General features: G+C 38.3%; 1 protein-coding gene across 4 annotated transcripts in view; it reads right to left on the bottom strand.

Moving 5' to 3' along the window:
• Window positions 1-5,131: 5,131 nt before the first annotated feature.
• NLN (neurolysin) overlaps window positions 5,132-18,055 on the bottom strand; it is a 109,415-nt gene continuing 96,491 nt past the window's right edge. For all 4 annotated transcript variants that reach the window (XM_022596360.2, XM_089908912.1, XM_089908911.1 and 1 more), the window contains one exon: window positions 5,132-16,900. In XM_022596360.2, the coding sequence (XP_022452068.1) occupies window positions 16,766-16,900 (135 nt within the window). In that variant the 3' untranslated portion in view covers window positions 5,132-16,765. The remainder of the gene's footprint in view (window positions 16,901-18,055) is intronic.

The raw sequence follows: 18,055 nt of genomic DNA, 5'->3' as shown, positions 1-18,055 counted from the left end.
CCTATCCCACCCCTCTAGGTGGTCACAAAGCACAGAACTGATCTCCCTGTGCTATGCAGCTGCTTCCCACTAGCTATCTATTTTACATTTGGTAGTGTACATATGTCTATGCCACTCTCCCACTTCATCCCAGCTTACCCTTCCCCCTCCCTGTGTCCTCAGGACCATTCTCTATGTCTGTGTAAGACAATCAGACATAGAGGGGCCAAAGCCTGGGGCCTCTAACCTGAGTATGCAGTACCTTAGCAGATGTAATAATCATTACCCACAGTTTCACTCTCCTATTCTCATGGATATTTAAGTTTACAGAATTTAGCATATACTTGCAATTAGCTACATGAACAGAATTGTTAAGCACTATGAATAATACAGCAAAACAGCTAGTTGAAAAATAATTTACTTTCTGAAAATAAAGTCACAAAGTTAGTTGTGTACACACACACACAATATTTTCAGTCTCAGTTTTGGAAAACTGGGTCCTACTTGCTTTTGGAAAAAGCCTTATTCTCTATGGTTAAGCCATTCATGGTTAATTGGAATCGGTCGTTCTAACCATCTTTTATAGTGTATATCATGAAAGTTGGAAGCGTGATGCTTTCCTGGTGGCTGCATGAAGCTGGTAAGATGGAAAAAGTTTAAGATCTGCCTGTCATGGTTGGACAGCAAGTTGGACCTGGCTGCAAAAGTTGACTCCAGAAGCCTAGCCAGCTGGGACAGGCAAAGCTACTTATTCAGTGTTCAAAGGAAACAGTCATGTTAATTCCAGATATGGTGACCACTGATTTCCTAATAAAGCAGGCTGTGTACAGTACTAGGAAACTCAGATGGTACTCACTACTCAGGACTCAGACTAAAGGGTGACATAGTGGCAAGGGTTAGAAGGATAGGGAAGGGCTTAAGTCTGGGATAATTTGGGTGTAGAAAGCAATACAAAGCCCACTCCATCATAGGCAGGGAACGGGAAGAGATGGTAACATATCCATAATCATTCATGTAGATACCTTAAGTCCAGCTAACAACATGAATACCTAGGGACTAATTAGTCCCAGGAATTATCATTAGAACACTAATAGCTGGAAGAACTCACATTCTTTCAGCACTCCTGCATGCTTTTCATGTCACACACACACACACACACACACACACAAAGAGAAAGAGAGAGATTTATTGCAAGGAATTGGCTTATGTAACTGTGGGGGCTATGTAGGCAAGTCTGGAATCCGCAGAGCAGGCCATCAGGAAGGGTAGGCTGGAAACTCTCAAGAAGGAGTTGACATTTCAGTCCATTGGCAGAATTTCTTCTTGTTTAGGGACCACAATTCTGTTTTTAGGCCTTTCAACTGATTGGATCAGGTTCACCCAGATTATGGAGTATAATCTCCTTTCCTTAAAGTCAACTGATTGTAGATGTTTATCACATCTGCAAAATATCTTCATAACAACACCTAGATTAGTATTTGATTGAAGAACTAGGTATAGCCTAGCCAAGTTGACAAAATTGGACCATCACACCGGTTAAATATCATCGAGTAGCTGTCAAGTATCTGATTTTAGATTTGGAATCTGAGCCTCTGAAAGGTAATGACTGTGGGTTTTTTTGTGTTCTACCATGTCTCCCATAGAGAGACAAATACATTCTAATCATCTATGTGATTAATGTTCCTAAGATCTTAAAGGTGTGGGAGAGACAGAACCAGAGATCTGTCTTGTATCTCAGAGATGTATAAATCTGAAAACAAGTGAGACTGAGCCTTCTGGTGAAGAACTCACTGGGGCCAGCTGTGGAAACTAGGTAGGGCAGAGATGAGGGGAGGTGTCATAATTTCATAAAAAGATGACAGACTTTGGAATCAGACACACTTGGGTTTGAATAATAGCTTTACTACTTTGCAAATGCTGAGACCTTAAGCAAATTGCTAGTTTAAAAAAATTCCCTTTATTAAATTTTTTTTAATTGAATATAAAAATTAAAAAATTTATTTTAAAAAGCAGAAAAAAGATAAGACCATTGTTAGGGGAGCTAATAAATTAATATAAGAGGGGGCTTCCCTGGTGGCACAGTGGTTGAGAGTCTGCCTGCTGATGCAGGGGACACGGGTTCGTGCCCCAGTCCAGGAAGATCCCACATGCCGCGGAGCGGCTGAGCCTGTGAACCATGGCCGCTGAGCCTGCACGTCCGGAGCCTGTGCTACGCAACGGGAGAGGCCACAACAGTGAGAGGCCCGCGTACCACACACAAAAAAAATTAATATGAGAAATATTAGGTAGGAATAAGTACTTATGATGAAAAAATGATGATGTGCTGTGACTGAAGGGCTACTTTAAATTAAAAAAAAAATTAAGACCAGTAAAAAAAAAAGAAAGTATGACCCTGTTTATATAAAGATGCATTGATATTTAGGTATCTGTGGCCTGTCTAGACCCTACTCACTTACAAGAAATATCCCAAATAAAATGAAAAAGTCTTATTTCTTTTATTCCCTAGGATGTAGAACCAACTATATAGTTTAAAAAGTAATGCCTTTTTTTCTTTTTGTCTTACTAAAAATAGATATGTACATATATGTTATATGTATGCACACACATGCTTGTGCATATGTGTACACATGTGCACACATGTGTACATGCCATGTTAAACAGAGAAGTGCCTAGTTACTTATCCAGCATCCAGGTAATAAGATGTAATTTTGGGTGACTTTCATTTCATTTTTGTACTTTTCTGAATTGTTTGAATTTTTAAAATAATAGGAATGTAATACTTTCTTGAAAAGAATAAATCTACTTTAAAAATTAAAACTACAACAACACAGCAATACAGTTCTGCTGCATGAACTGACGAATGTGAAGTGCTTGGAACATGTCTGGAATACACAAAATGCTAAATAAGTATTGGCTGTTTTCATTCTGATTGTTACCATGTGGCAGGCCCTGGTCTAAGTATGTTATGGTATTTTTCTCTCTTAACCCTTACAGATACCACACGTACTGAGACACAGACAGGTTATGACAAAGATCACATAGCCTTTAAGTAAGGATATCACATTTTACAGACAAATATCTTTTAATTCCTTTAACATAAATGGCTATTTATAGTCCCTTGGTCCTATACTTGTGTAAAAACTCATTGCTAAAGATGTTCTTAACTGATACTATAAATATGTAGCTGTTTTATATGATTCAAAAGAATGATGTGTAAATTTTCATAAGGTTTCTGGAAGTATCTATTACTTTAAAATAAATGAGCTAGGGACTTCCCTGGTGGCGCAGTGCTTAAGAATCTGCCTGCCTATGCAGGGGACACTGGTTCGAGCCCTGGTCCAGGAAGATCCCACATGCCACGGAGCAAATAAGCCCATGTGCCACAACTACTGAGCTTGTGCTCTAGAGCCCGTGAGCCACAACTACTGAAGCTCGTGCGCCACAACTACCGAAGCCCACACACCTAGAGCGCATGCTTTGCAACAAGAGAAGCCACCACAATGAGAAGCCTGCACACTGCAACGAAGAGTAGCCCCTGCTCACCGCAACCAGAGAAAGCCTGCGCGCAGCAATGAAGAACCAACGCAGCCAAAAATAAATAAATTTTAAAAATAAAATAAATGAGTTAAATAACTCTACATTCTAAGACATACATAATTCTTATAGTAAACAAAAGATTTGTACCTCAATATATGGAATCTAAAAAAAAAATAAAATGGTTCTGAAGAACCTAGGGGTAGGACAGGAATAAAGATGCAGATGTAGAGAATGGACTTGAGGACATGCGGAGGGGGAATGGTAAGCTGGGATGAAGTGAGAGAGTGGCATGGACATATATACACTACCAAATGTAAAATAGATAGCTAGTGGGGAAGCAGCCGCATAGCACAGGGAGATCAGCTCGGTGCTTTGTGACCACCTAGAGGGGTGGGATAGGGAGCGTGGGAGGGAGGGAGATGCAAGACGGAGGAGATATGGGGATATGGGGATATGTATAGCTGATTCACTTTGTTATACAGCAGAAACTAACACACCATTGTAAAGCAATTATACTCCAATAAAGATGTTAAAAAAAATTTGTACACCAAACTTCATAGCAAAATCATTAATGATAGAACCAGTTTGCCCTTGAATAGTAATTTATAGTTTACAAAGCACATTCACATAATTGGCTCGTCATGATCTCCGAAAACCATTGAGTGAACTAGGAGGGCAGGGCAGACAATATCTCTGCTTACAGCTGAGGAAGCTGAATCATATATGTGTGCTTCATTCAGTAAGAATGTCTTTGGCCACAAGTAAGAAAAACCCAACTCTAACTGATTTAAACAATACAGAACTAGATTGGCTTGCTTACTTGGAGACCACCTTGCCCAGAGGTGAGGTGGTCTTTGATATAATCTAGCTGCACTGACTCTAATGTTTTTAACTCTTTTGGTTCTGCCCTTCACCAAGTGTTGGCTTTTTCTTCAGCCTGATAGTTAAATGGCTGCTACAGTTCTGGGTTTCAGATCTATACCAACAATGCCAGAGGAAAAGACCCTTTCTTTCTGTAGCTTTATCCTGAGAACAAGGGAAGTGTCCTCAGATGTCCTTAGCAAACTTCTCCTCACTTTTTATTGGCGCAGGTTAATTTATATGACCATTCCTGAATCAATTATTGGCAAGGGTCTCGGCATAACCCTTAGATGAATCAAGATACCTGGTGAAAATATGGGCTCTGTTAGGAAGAAAGAATAGGGGGAATGATAATTCATACTAGTTGAGCTCCACAACCTTGGGATGAGTAGTCAGGAGTCTAACCAAACTCTTAGATTAAGCCTTGGGGCCAAGAGTATCACTGAGGCCAAGATGGCAGGACTCAGGCCCCTTAACTCCCATGCTTTTCATATAGCAACCTTAACTGTTTCAGATTTACATTAGATTAGGATGCTCCTTTTGGGCATTTATGGGGGCATCCACGGGGCATTCTTAAGCAAAAAGTTTGAATGTGGGAATTCCATATGCCTCAGTTTTGCAAGATTGCAGTTGGATCGACTGGCAAAAATTTACTTTGAAAGCTACATTCTGACAAATCTTTCATAAGTTGTTTTTTTTTTTTTTTTTTTGCGGTACGCGGGCCTCTCACTGTTGTGGCCTCTCCCGTTGTGGAGCACAGGCTCCAGATGCACAGGCTCAGTGGCCATGGCTCAGGGGCCTAGCCGCTCCATGGCATGTGGGATCCTCCAGGACCGGGGCACGAACCCGTGTCCCCTGCATCGGCAGGCAGACTCTCAACCACTGTGCCACCAGGGAAGCCCAAGTATCATTTTTTTAATAAAATATTTCAAGGCAATAAAGAACAAAGCTTTAAAAAGTCTTATACCATATTTGCATTGGATTTTTAAAGAAAAAAAATTGCAGTTATAGTTGAAGCTCCTTGAATATCTTTCCTACATCCCCTTCTCCTTTCTCCCTCACCAGAGGGAAGCACAGTCCTGAATTTGGTGTCCATTTTCATGTGGACGTTTTTATACTTTTACTACTGTGTATAGATCCAAGTTATCTATTGTGTTGAATACATATATGCATATGTATATAAAGTTATATATATATATATATATATTACCCAAACATATTCTTCTGCAGTGGTACTTTTTGCTCAACATTGTTCTTGAATTATATCTATATTGATGTATGTAGCTTAGTTCACTCATCCTAATTGCAGTATAGCCCATCGTTCGAACACACCACAATGCATTATCCACTCTTATGTCGGCGGGTATTTTGATGGTTTTCACTGTCTTACTATTCCAAACAAAGATATTGTGAATGCTCTAGAAGACATCTCATGGTACACATGTTGAAGAGTTTGTCTCGTGGTACATATGTGGAAGTGGAATTACTGGATGTGCACATCTTCAACCTTAATAGATATTGTCAGGTTGCTGCCAGTCTGATGGCTGTGAATGGAAGTATAATAATTTCTTTTTTCCATGATATTTCCTATGCATTTGAAACTCTTCAGTTTCTTAAATTTAATCCCATTTTCCATATTGGAAACTTTCTTTCCTTTACAATGGGAAATTGCAGTGGCTATTACGAATCTCTTCATTTTGATGTATCTTACTTAAGTTAGCCTGTTTTGTCCTTTGAAATGTATTTTATTGCTTACTGGACATAGAGAAATGACACTGAGAGAAAGGAAGTAAACACACATATATGGACACTTGTTTTCTCTCTAAATTGTTATTTGAGATAGGGTAATTTTTTCTTGATAATTTCTTGCTCACTTAAGTGTATAATGTGATTGAAATTTTTGTATTTTATATGGGGAATGGAATATAGCTCCCTTTCTTCTCACTGGAGAAATTCCAAGATCAGAAGATTTAAGAATAGCCTTGGTAACCAATTAGTCTGATTAGTATTTGGCAACCCTGTCTGGTAGAATACTTGGACTTGCTCTTGGAGTGTGGCGATGACACTACTGAATGATGTCCCTTTAGCATCTTAAAGCATCACTCTAGTTTTATACAGTGTCTACCTAAGAGATCCAGCTGCACTTGGAGACGCTTACAGCAAGCTCCCTGAAGAATTTCCCTGTGTTTGGGGGACGAAGTAATGTCAGTAAATCAAAATTTACCCCCTATTGGCCTAGGAAATACAAAGGCACCACAATAAACACACATGAGATCATATTTCCATTTTGGTTGAGCACAAGGGGAACATTTAATCCTGAGCAGAATGAGAGAGACAGGAGGGAACAAATGCACACTGACTGTTTTCTCTTGTAGTTTGCTTTGTAAAATCCAGATGGGAAAGGAATAAACATTTATTTCTCTCATTTTCTACACTTACCTTTTAAGCATCTTAGCATCAAAAGAAACACCCAACCTGAAACTGTATTTTCTTTCCTCAAAGAATGCGGTGTAAGTGAGAACGTGTAGGAGAGGGTAGAGGTGCAGTGTGAGCTTTGTGGGCAAAAAGAAATATTCAAGATCAAAGTCATGATAAAAATGACAATTTCCGAATACTACTCAGCCATAAAAAGAATGAAATAGGGCTTCCCTGGCAGTGCAGTGGTTGACAGTCCGCCTGCTGATGCAGGGGACATGGGTTCGTGCCCTGGTCCAGGAAGATCCCACATGCCGTGGAGTGGCTAGGCCTGTGAGTCATGGCCGCTGAGCCTGCGCGTCCGGAGCCTGTGCTCTGCAACAGGAGAGGCCACAACAGTGAGAGGCCCGCGTGCCGCAAAAAAAAAAAAAAAAAAAAAAAAAAGAATGAAATAATGCAATTTGCAGCAACATGGATGCAACTAGGGATTATCATACTAAGTGAAGTAAGTCAGAAAGAGAAAGACAAATACCATATGATATCACTTATATGTGGAATCTGAAATATGGCACAAATGAACCAATCTACAAAACAGAAACAGACTCACAGACATAGAGAACAGACTTCTGGTTGACAAGGGGGAGGGGGGTGGGGGAGGGATGGATTGGGAGTTTTGGGTTAGTAGGTGCAAACTATTACATATAGAATGGATAAACAAGGTCCTACTGTATAGCACAGAGAACTATATCCAATATCCTGAGATAAACCATAATGGAAAAGAACAGGAAAAAGAATGTGTGTGTGTATATATATATATAAAACTGAGTCACTTTGCTGTACAGCAGAAATTAATACAACATTGTAAATCAACTATACTTCACTTTTAAAAGAAGGATAATTTCTGAGTTTTTTATGTTGATTATAGGTTCCTAGAGGGTTCAGCGACACCATTTTGTCCTTTTACTTATTGATTAGGCTGTTTAGGAATGTTACAAACTGTTGTCAAATTTCCCCAATAGCTCCTTTTATGCTTCCTCTAGAGTCTCAAGATGACAGCTAGATTTTTCTGGCACACACAGTAAAGGTCACCTTTGGTAATGTTCCATTAAAACATGACTACAGGGCTTCCCTGGTGGGGCAGTGGTTAAGAATCCACCTGCCACTTCAGGGGACGTGGGTTTCAGCCCTGGTCTGGGAAGATCCCACATGCCGCAAGATCCCACGTGCCGCGGAGTAACTAAGCCTGTGCGCCACAACTACTGAGCCCGTGCGCCTAGAGCCCATGCTCCGCAACATGAGAAGCCACTGCAATGAGAAGCCCGCGCACCGCAGCTAGAGAATGCCCGCGTGCAGCAACGAAGACCCAATGCTGCCAAAAAGAAAAAAAAGAAAAAAGAAAAAAATGTCGGGGTCTTCACATGACCTTTGGGGAGAAAAAAAACATGACTACAAAACTTTTAATACATAACAGGTAATAAGGTAGTATTTAGGAGCTCCTTCTAATTCATACCTTTTATTATTAAAGCTTAGCAAGACCTGAAAAAATTTTGGTTTTAGATATTCTCCTATATTATTTTTGAAAAGTAAAACTTCCCCTACTCCTCTTGAATTATAATAATAGTTTGTTAATCAAGCAGGTCCTTGAAACACAATACTTTCTTCTCTTGAATATTAGTGCTCCCCCTTTGATGTCTAAAATTGCCCTGGCCGCTCAGCATTTACCCTCTGATAGACACATTTAAACTTCAGCCTCCACACCAGCCACTGTCATTACCATCTCAAATATCATAAATCTCAATGCTCCTTGAGTGACACTTCCACCTCACTCTCTTCTGGCTACTTCCAGCTGACGGATTAGTGACCTTAACCCGGGAGAGTCAGTGTGTTCAGAGTGAGAAGTGTACCTTAGGCACATGATTCATTTTCTAATGTAATGACTTCATTTCCATTATCCCAGAGGAATGTAGCAGGCGTATTGACATTTTGTCTACTGGCACCACAGAAAACAGTATGTTCTTGAACTAACACACCCTGGCTGGATTCTGATAGGGCCCTGAGATATTTATTAGGTAGTCAGAGTGACTAATAAGATCTTTGTAGACTTTAACCCAAATACACAGCACCCTTATAACACAGGTTGGTTTTAACTAGGGAAAAGTTAAACTACGGCTTAAAAAGTTTAACCAGGGCTTAGTGATTTTTTTCCCCCTTAATCTGAACTTCAGCGGCTAAGGGTCAACCAGGTAGCAGTCTGGCTTTCCTGGAACAAGTTTGTACTCTTACTTAAAGTTTGTTTGATGAGTTATGCAAGAAGCCAAATCTTTGAGAGCTCTCATGTATTCTGCACAGACATATAAGGAGTTTCCACAATCAGGGGCCCCCCAAAGGAGGAAATGTCCTGGGGTGTATAAAAGCTTGAGAGATGAAGTGTGAGAAATTTCTCTCTTGCCACCTGATCCCAGCTGGAAATTCACTGGCTAACTGTGTCACTGACAGAACAAAACAGAGGATAATAGCCTCTGGCTGAAGATTTTATAATCGAAGCTGAGACAGAGTGGGCCATGTACATGTTTAGAACAGTGACTGCATTGTGAATTACAACAGAGTCCCACTTATCAGTCACACAAACGTTTAAGACCACAGAAAGGCATCTGATTTGAGACAGGGATGACAAAATGGATCTTTTGGTTTTCCCCACTTTGCCCTGAATACAAAAGGACTGATGATGGCTTTGTTCTGGGATAAAGTCTTACATTCCTTTTGGGACCTACCCAATCATTAATAGAGAAAGAAAATTCCTGTCTGGAATCACTCCTACCATTTTCTAAAAGAAGTAACCTTTAGTCCTCATCACTCAATGGGGAAAGAAAGCAATATAAGTGATGTCACGCCAGATATTTTGCTTTGCTGGCTAATCACTTTTCCTCATTTATCTTTTGTGACTGCCTCAACGTTAAACAATTGTAGTAAACAGTATTAAGAAACAGGGCTCTAATTTGACAATATATGTCAACATTTAAAGTGTCTCTACCCTTTGAATCAGGAATTACACTTTTAAGAATTTAATAGCTAAATTAGGACAGATGTGTCCAAAGAGTGAAAACGACATAAAAGTTCATTGACAGGCAATTGATTAAATAAATTACTGTATATTTACACAAGAAAATGAGGTGAAATTTGAAAGTCTAGTTCCAGTCCTTGTCACGAACCCTGGAACTCTGAAGTTTTTACAGTCTTTCATTGATCTAATGCTTAATTAGTTGCTATCCTCATATAAGGAGGTTACAAATAATAGACAGTGAGGGATTGAAGAGTTGGGTGCTTTTCCTTTGGCTCTTATTGGTAGTAAACAAACATTAACAACACTGATGGGAGAAGGAAGTAAGGAATCTTGACTAATTCTGGACCTTCTCTAAACAGCTCAATGGTCATCTTAGCCTGTCTTCTAGGATGTACCAATGCCTCTTGGGTATACAATATCTATAAGGTCAAGAAGAGTCCCACACTCATTCCTCTAATGGCTAGAGGTTTATACCCATTTAATCACAATACATAAAAATGGTTAAAGTGAACATTTTCATCTCTTATTTATGAGTCCTTTAGCCACAGAGTCTAAAAAACTCTTGGATAACAGATAGAAGAACACCATTTAATCCCACTGTTGACATGCTGAAAAGAGAAAATCAACCATTATGTTAGAAATAAGTCTCTGGTGGCAGGTGGCATGGTAATTGTAAAATTTTGTGGCACACAGTTCTAATTGTACAATGGAGTCAACCAGTGTTGGGGAAAAACAGCAGAAAAGCTTTTTAAACATACCTTTCTTTTATAATTTCTCGACGTATGAACTTAATTGCCTTCCTCATATATTGTGAGCAACTTGAATTCAAGGTTGTCTGTCATTTTTGTATCCTCAGTACCAGGCACAGCACCTGATACATAATGGGTACTTTATAGTCTTCAAATTGAATTAAAAAACAAAAGTCTGAAAAAAATTAAGACAGTATTTCTTAAAATTTTCTGATTAATGCTAGGGATCCTTTCCCCAGAAAAGTTGCACTTATCCATGTACACAAAAATTTCAACATAATTTCAGGGCAGTCATGGACATCCGTTCTCTTCCTCCTTTCGTAGATCTTCTAGGGAACCAGGGCTTCTACATTAAGAAATTCCGAGGTTTAGAACATAATTACAGAGAGAAGTGGAGGAATCTTTAGAAACACTCTCCACTCCTTAATTTTTATTTTACAAAATGCATGTTTCTTCCATCTACTTCACACAGAAACTTCTTCAGTATACTAAGGAAAAGAGCCTCTTCTTGTGGAAGGTGTAAAAAGAATCTATGTAGTTTTAGATTCATTTGTAAATTAGGTATTTTACAGTAGAAAAATGTATCCTTACATCAAAAAGTAAACTTAAAGAAGGTATGTTTACTTAACAAACATTTATGGCCTATTCCCTATGAGCCAAGGACTGTGGAGGACAGGGGATAGAAATAATGACCCAAAGAGATGGCAATGTGGTGGAATGCATGCATAATAAACTGGATATTTGAGTTAGATTTTTGCCTCTGTGTATGTGTGATGAAGATAGCAGTGGGTGGACAGGACAGAGAGCAACTGTAAATTCTCTAAAAGGGAGAAAAAGAACCTTATTCATTCTGTGAGAGCTTTTGGCTTTCTTACGGTCAAATACGGCCCTTAACCTCCCATTCTCAGTTACCAGATTACCCACCAGAAAACTGATAATAATGTCTGGATAAACACTGGCTGATCATGAATGAGGAATAAGGCAATGCTTAAACTACATCCCTATAGTATAAAGGAGCTGCAATCATCTAAATGCCATTTCTAAGATCCAGCATTGTAAACATTTCTTTCACCTGAGTGATGTTTTTCTGATGATTATTTGTTGCATCTTAAACTTTGGAGGAGACCTCAAAGCTGATCTGGTATGAACACCTACTCAAAGGAGGAATTCCCTCTTTAACACTCCTGGCAGCCACAGGCTTTGTTTGAACACTCATTAATAGCAGCGGAATGTATTTGTAATCAACAATAATTATTAGAAACTGCTTCCTCATACTGAGCTAAAGTCTCCTTATATTTTCCAACCATTTCTCTAAAGCTTTGGTGCTTGAAACAGTGAAGAATAACTCTATTCTCTCTTCCATATTCTTCAAGTATTTGAAAACAGTTATCATTTGTATGTCTGAATTCATCTCCAGATTGAATTTCCCTAATTCTTTCATGTATTGCTCTTGAGAAGTGTTTTCTAATCACCCTCCTTTTCCTACTCTTCCAAACATGGTAATACCTGGCCAAAGTCTGATTAAAATGCAACACCTCAATTAGAACACGATATTCTAGCCATGATTGATCTTAACACATCGGAGTCCAGTGGGACTTTTCTTTTGATCTGGACACATTCTTCCATCAACCCACTTTTACAAGGCTTTAGCTCTCGCCTCCTGTCCCCTCCCAAGGTGTGCAGTACTGTGAGCTTATACTAGAGCTTAGTCAAATAAAAATTTCAGTTTTTTTTTTTTCTTGAGTATACCACTATCAAGTCAGGTTTCCCCTCCTATCACCTTGGCAATGTAATGGGTCCAATTTCATCTTAAATTTGTCTCAGCACTGAAATAGTTTCAAATGTCATCATATGTAATCATTCCAGCTCTGTTATCTGTAAATTTGATAATACCTTCTATAGGATGCTTTATGTCTTCATACAAAGGACTGGAAATTTCCCTCAGTGCAATGTGAATCATTATTCAGCTCGTTCAGGTTGTTTCAATAGCTGGAAATCCAGCTGGTTAAAGATTATCCTGTCATATCCTTCATCTTAGCCTTAAAGACATCCATCTAGATGTCAAGTGTCTTGTTGGATTCAGTGAACACCATACCTTTAAACCATTCTAAGCCATACAGTGTCTCTGGCAACAAATGCTAGTGACATTTTATCATGGCAGTAAAATTTCAGGTGAGCCCCCAAGCTCTATGCAATAAGCAGCTAGAATGGGTTTCAGCTCATATGGACAGAAACAAGAGAGCCTGGGTCATATTTACCTCTCTCCTTGCACATACATAGTGGACCAGATGCACTGGACCTATATTTTATCAGGAAAGGGAATTACAAGGTAAATGCAGTGAAATAAAAACTCAAGAATCATTCACTGGAGAGGGGTGTTTGAAGGGTTGTTGTGTTCATTACCCCAATTTTTCAAAAAAAATTTTAACAAGTATCCATTTATATAGCATTATTGTGGGTATGTTGGAAAAGGCTACCTTAACCTAGTACTTAGATTTTATAACCTTTACCCTTTGCCTTGATACAGTTGGTACTAGATAATCACTTAGGTGGATTTGTTTCTAGTGGAAATTTCTCCATTAAAAATAAACTGAAAAAGTAAACTTCGGACATTGGCTGCTTTTCAAAGAAAATGAAAGCATGTATGTCTTTTTTGCTTTTATTCTCATCAAGTGTTCATAAGAGAAGGCATATTCAATTTTGAAGGGCTATCCAGTTTCACATGAGAGACATAACTGTAATAATGTTGTGTTGAGGGAAGAAAGAAACCTTGGTCATTGCATCTAGTCAGATGGGACAGGGTTTCTCTTTTAACACTCTTTGGGGATCAGCTAACTATGCCGAAACCCAATTTGGGGGATTAGTATTTAAATTTTCTCCAAGCATGAAAAATTCTTCTTTTAAATGACAGAAAAGGAAAAAATTAAAAATGGTCATAAACAAACCAGCAGATTCACTGGGGAGGCAGGATCACTATACACCTTAATTCCTACACAAAGGCTAAAGGCAAAATGGTAAAGTAGAAAGTTAAGTCATTCCCTACTAATTAAGGTAAATTCCCTACAAATAAAAAATCATGGTATCAAAAACTTTTAAGAGCTGTTTTCTGCTATTTCTTTTTATTTTGGTCTCTTACACAATGCTGTTTGTCAGGTGTAAAGAGCTACCCTTCATCATAGTAGTTTAGAAAGGCAAGATTTTGGTGTAAATACTCTTCAAGAGAATTTTTAGTTCTTTATCTAGGTAACATGCAACATCTGTACTAGAGGAAAAAAAATCTATATTAGGTGGCATTACATTAGGACTTTTCTTTCTCTTCTCTGTAGCATCTTAAAATTAAACCTTTAGGAACCAAGCCTACCACACCTAAGATGTTTAAGAACTTGCCCTCAGTGAAATGACAACTGTCCTAAAACCTGAAACAGGCCCAAATCTTCTGGATCATTAACCAAGGAGACTTTATTATGTGTCAGTCCATAAATCTAAAGTGTAGGTTGGTGAATTACAACTTTTATAGTTTTCCACCATTCAGAATACTCACCGACACTCTATGTTCTGATCTAGGAAAAAAAGAAGCAGATGGATGGCCACATTCAAAAAGGCTTTAAAAAATATGTCCTTAGTTTTGAACTATGTTAGAGAATATTTCTTGATGAATATTTGATTTTATTGCTGTTCTTTGGTAGATTTTATTTTTAAAGATATTTTAACTTTTTTATTGAAGTATAGTTGATTTACAATGTTGTGTTAATTTCTGCTGTATAGCAAAGTGATTCAGTTATATATATATATATATATATACATTCTTTTTTTTAATATTCTTTTCCATTATGGTTTATCATAGGATATTGAATATAGTTCTCTATGCTATACAGTAGGACTTTGTTGTTTATCCATTCTATATATAAAAGCTTACATCTGCTAACCCCAACTTCTCACTCCACCCCTCCCCCAACCCCCTCCCCCTTGGCAACCACCAGTCTGTTCTCTATGTCCGTGACTCTGTTTCTGTTTCATAGGTTCATTTATGTCATATTTTAGATTCCACCTATAAGTCATATTATGTGGTATTTGTCTTTGTCTTTCTGACTTACTTCACTTACTATGATAATCTCTAGTTGCATCCATGTTGCTGCAAATGGCATTATTTCGTTCTTTTTTATGGCTGAGTAGTATTCCATTGTATATATGTACCACATCTTCTTTATCCATTCATCTGTTGATGGACATTATGTTCTTCGGTAGATTCTAAATACTGGATGTGAACCCTAAATAAAAAGAACACCACAGCACTTTTGTTTTCTTATGCATTTCAGTTTTAACATTAAAGTATGAAAGAAATGTGAGTTCATTCTCATGGATAATAATGTAATTTTATTGTGTGCAGCCTTTTTCACACCAAGTATCAGTTTTTCCATGTGAAATAAGTTAAGATTTAAAATGATAAAGTTATTGTTAAGGAGACACACTGGGCGATAGAAAAAGCTGAAGAGAGTTTTTGCCTGAAACTGGAAGACAGAACAGTCCGGAAAAAAACAAATGTGAGAAAAGTATCATACATTGCTCAGACCAACCCCGCCCCCCCCCCCAAAAAAAAACCCATCTTCACGGACCTGAGGTGGTGATGCTGAACAAATGTCGGGGAGAGAGGGCCAGGCAATTGTCTCAGAAGGGAGGGTGGGATTTCCTTGATGTTAAGGGTATTTGTTTGACAATAATAATCTGAATTTTCTTCTGTGTCTCTATAGCTCTTGATTTTTCCTGCTGTCTACAGTTTGACTATGCAGCATAATATTTTTTTTTTATTTAGCACAAAGTCCATTTGGACTAGAGAATGGAAAGGTTCTAATTTTGTTCCTGGCCAGCAAAGTCATACCTCAGGTACACACTGGACAACAATTAGAAGTCCTGTGAAGAATGCATACATTCAAAATTAGTTTTTTTTAATTAAAAAAAATTATCCTGTTTTGCTTTCTTCATTGAGTAGACTCCTAGAGGAAAAATAAGTACGTGAGTTTCCTGGTCTGCTGAAGAATTGGAATTTAGGCCCACAGTAAAGAGAATTAAAGTGATCCAAAGGTTCACTTACAATCACCAGACAAAATAAGCCATGGAAGAGCCTCCTTGCCATGGCTGAGCTGAAGCACACATAACACTTGGGGCAGCCGTCCTCAAACACTTCTGTGCAGAACCCACTCCTCTCCTGGAGTTTCTGGACCCTTTACGCTCCATATGAGCTTCAGCTCTCTTCCTGTGGCGCTCGGGATAGACCTTGTGACATGTCTACCTGCCACTTCGGGTGAGGGGTACAGTAAAGGAGGCAAAGTCCCTACCACTTATTAGAAACATGAGAAGAGAAAAATGTCCTTGGACTTGCTTTAGTGTTCTAATTGGCAAATATGCAGAAAGGCTGACACTCTTGTATGCTGAAGTGGAAATGAACCTCTAATCCAAGATCCAAAATTCTCTAATACAAGATATTAAAATCTGCAATATGCATTAAGTAATTTCAGCTAAAACTCATAATTTTCTGGTGTTCTCTGACTGGACGTTAGAAAAGACTAAACCAATTGGAGTAACATTATTCAAGTGTGGCAGAAAGTTAGAAATCATGAGGCCTGAAATACAGATAAATGCATTACTGAGGCATATTCCCCTGGCCCTGAGGTACGCAGGCAAAGAGGTCAGTCACACTTTACTGGGAGACAGAGTCAAAGTGGATGCAAGGCTCTGAGGCAATATTTAACAGAGGAACGTGGTGATTCATTTATCAGTTCAGAAATCCCAAGTACAAAACTTCAAGATATAAGAAGGATCAAAGTATATAATGTATATGATTCAATTTAAAAATTCTTAATTATAATAGTAATCTAGATTACAACAGTAAAAAAATCAAATTACATTCATATGAAACTTTTATAAAACGAAATCAAATCCATTTTTATGAAATTTTATAGTACAATTATTTTCTAATGGGTCTTTTCTTAGGTCACCATATTTATAATTCCATTTACATCTGTATAATTTTTCAAATCAAAAAACAAAAGGAAGTCAATAGAAATCTACATTTTCATTTGCAAAACTCCCTTCAGTTTCCAGGCCAGTAACACAAGATGATGTCAGCTTGTCCTCCAGACATGGACTGCTCCCAAAGATCCCCAGTTTACGGAGCATGCAGGCCTCTACTCATTAGGAACGCTTTTTGGTTTGGCTCACGTTTCAAGAAATTCTGGAGCATGTCCATGCCGTCCATAGATCCCCCAGGTTTCAGGATTAGGTTTCTGTATTTCATTCCAACCTGATAAAATAAAACACGCCTAATAATTCATGGTTATAGCAATTTCCCAAATCTCTAGATACGAAAGAGAAGAGAAGAAGGGACTTCAGCTTTGTCTGGATGTTCTCCCTCACCTGGACTGCAGCTCTGCATTATTTATTTACTTTGGTAGCTAAGAGATCTGGAGCTTAGGCCTCGGTCTTCCACACTTCCCTTTATTGCTGTCTTGTCTCCCTAGACTCTCAGCAGCATGCTGACTATGTGAGCAAACAGACAAACGAAAAACAGCGAAATGGAAGATAGAACAGGCTCCTATTTGCCATCCCATCCCAAATGCGATTTCAAAAGGGTTAGTAAAGCAAGTGTTCAATTAGGCTACAAATAGGGGTTCAGTATACTTGGAAACAGTAGCCCAGCTACTGTCAAAATGGCTTCTGCTATATTTTTATGAGGGGCTCATTAAAAAAAACCTTTTTACTTATGGGGTAAGGCAACAGCACATGTCCTGTGGTATAGGGTAGGACATTTCTGTGGGCCCAGCATGGGGAAGGAGGACCTTTGTAAAGTTTTCTTTGGGGACAAGGTCTGGAATTTTAAAACACATCATAGTTCCTCTGCCTTTATTTACACACATACATGAGCAGATAAAGCAAACAACTGTAATTCAGTATCAGCATTATTCAATATTTTCACTTCCTTTTCACCGTCCTTTTAGGAAAGAAAGGCAAGACAATTCAGTGAAGCCTAATTCTAAATCTACACATAAAATAGTTCACAGAGTAACACTCAAATTTATATCCATTATATCATTTGAACAGTCATTAATAGTCTCTCCAAGTACATAAATAGCTTGAGAATTTCTGGAGACAAAAGTAATCTCATTTTTGACTTATGACAATGATTCTGCTTGGTACAACCATCAGAGATAAGTCTAGTCAAACTGTTAAAGAAAATAAAATGTTGATGAATGAAATCCACCAGGTTAGATACAAAACTACTTAATGTTTTACAAGGGTCATGAAATCAAAACTTTCCGGGTTATCTGTCAGTTATAAACAGAAATAATCTTCAACTTATTAATGATCTACAGGCGAAGAGCTAACTTCACCGATGGGCCTTCATCAGGAGTAAACAATTAGTCAAAGTTACTTCCTATAAACTCTAGAGAGCACTGTC

Source organism: Delphinapterus leucas, chromosome 3 (assembly GCF_059928025.1).
Source record: "Delphinapterus leucas isolate spDelLeu-1000000601 "Yukka" chromosome 3, BTC_Dleu_Yukka2, whole genome shotgun sequence".
Lineage (NCBI taxonomy): Eukaryota > Metazoa > Chordata > Mammalia > Artiodactyla > Monodontidae > Delphinapterus > Delphinapterus leucas.
This window is presented reverse-complemented; position numbering and strand designations above follow the sequence as displayed.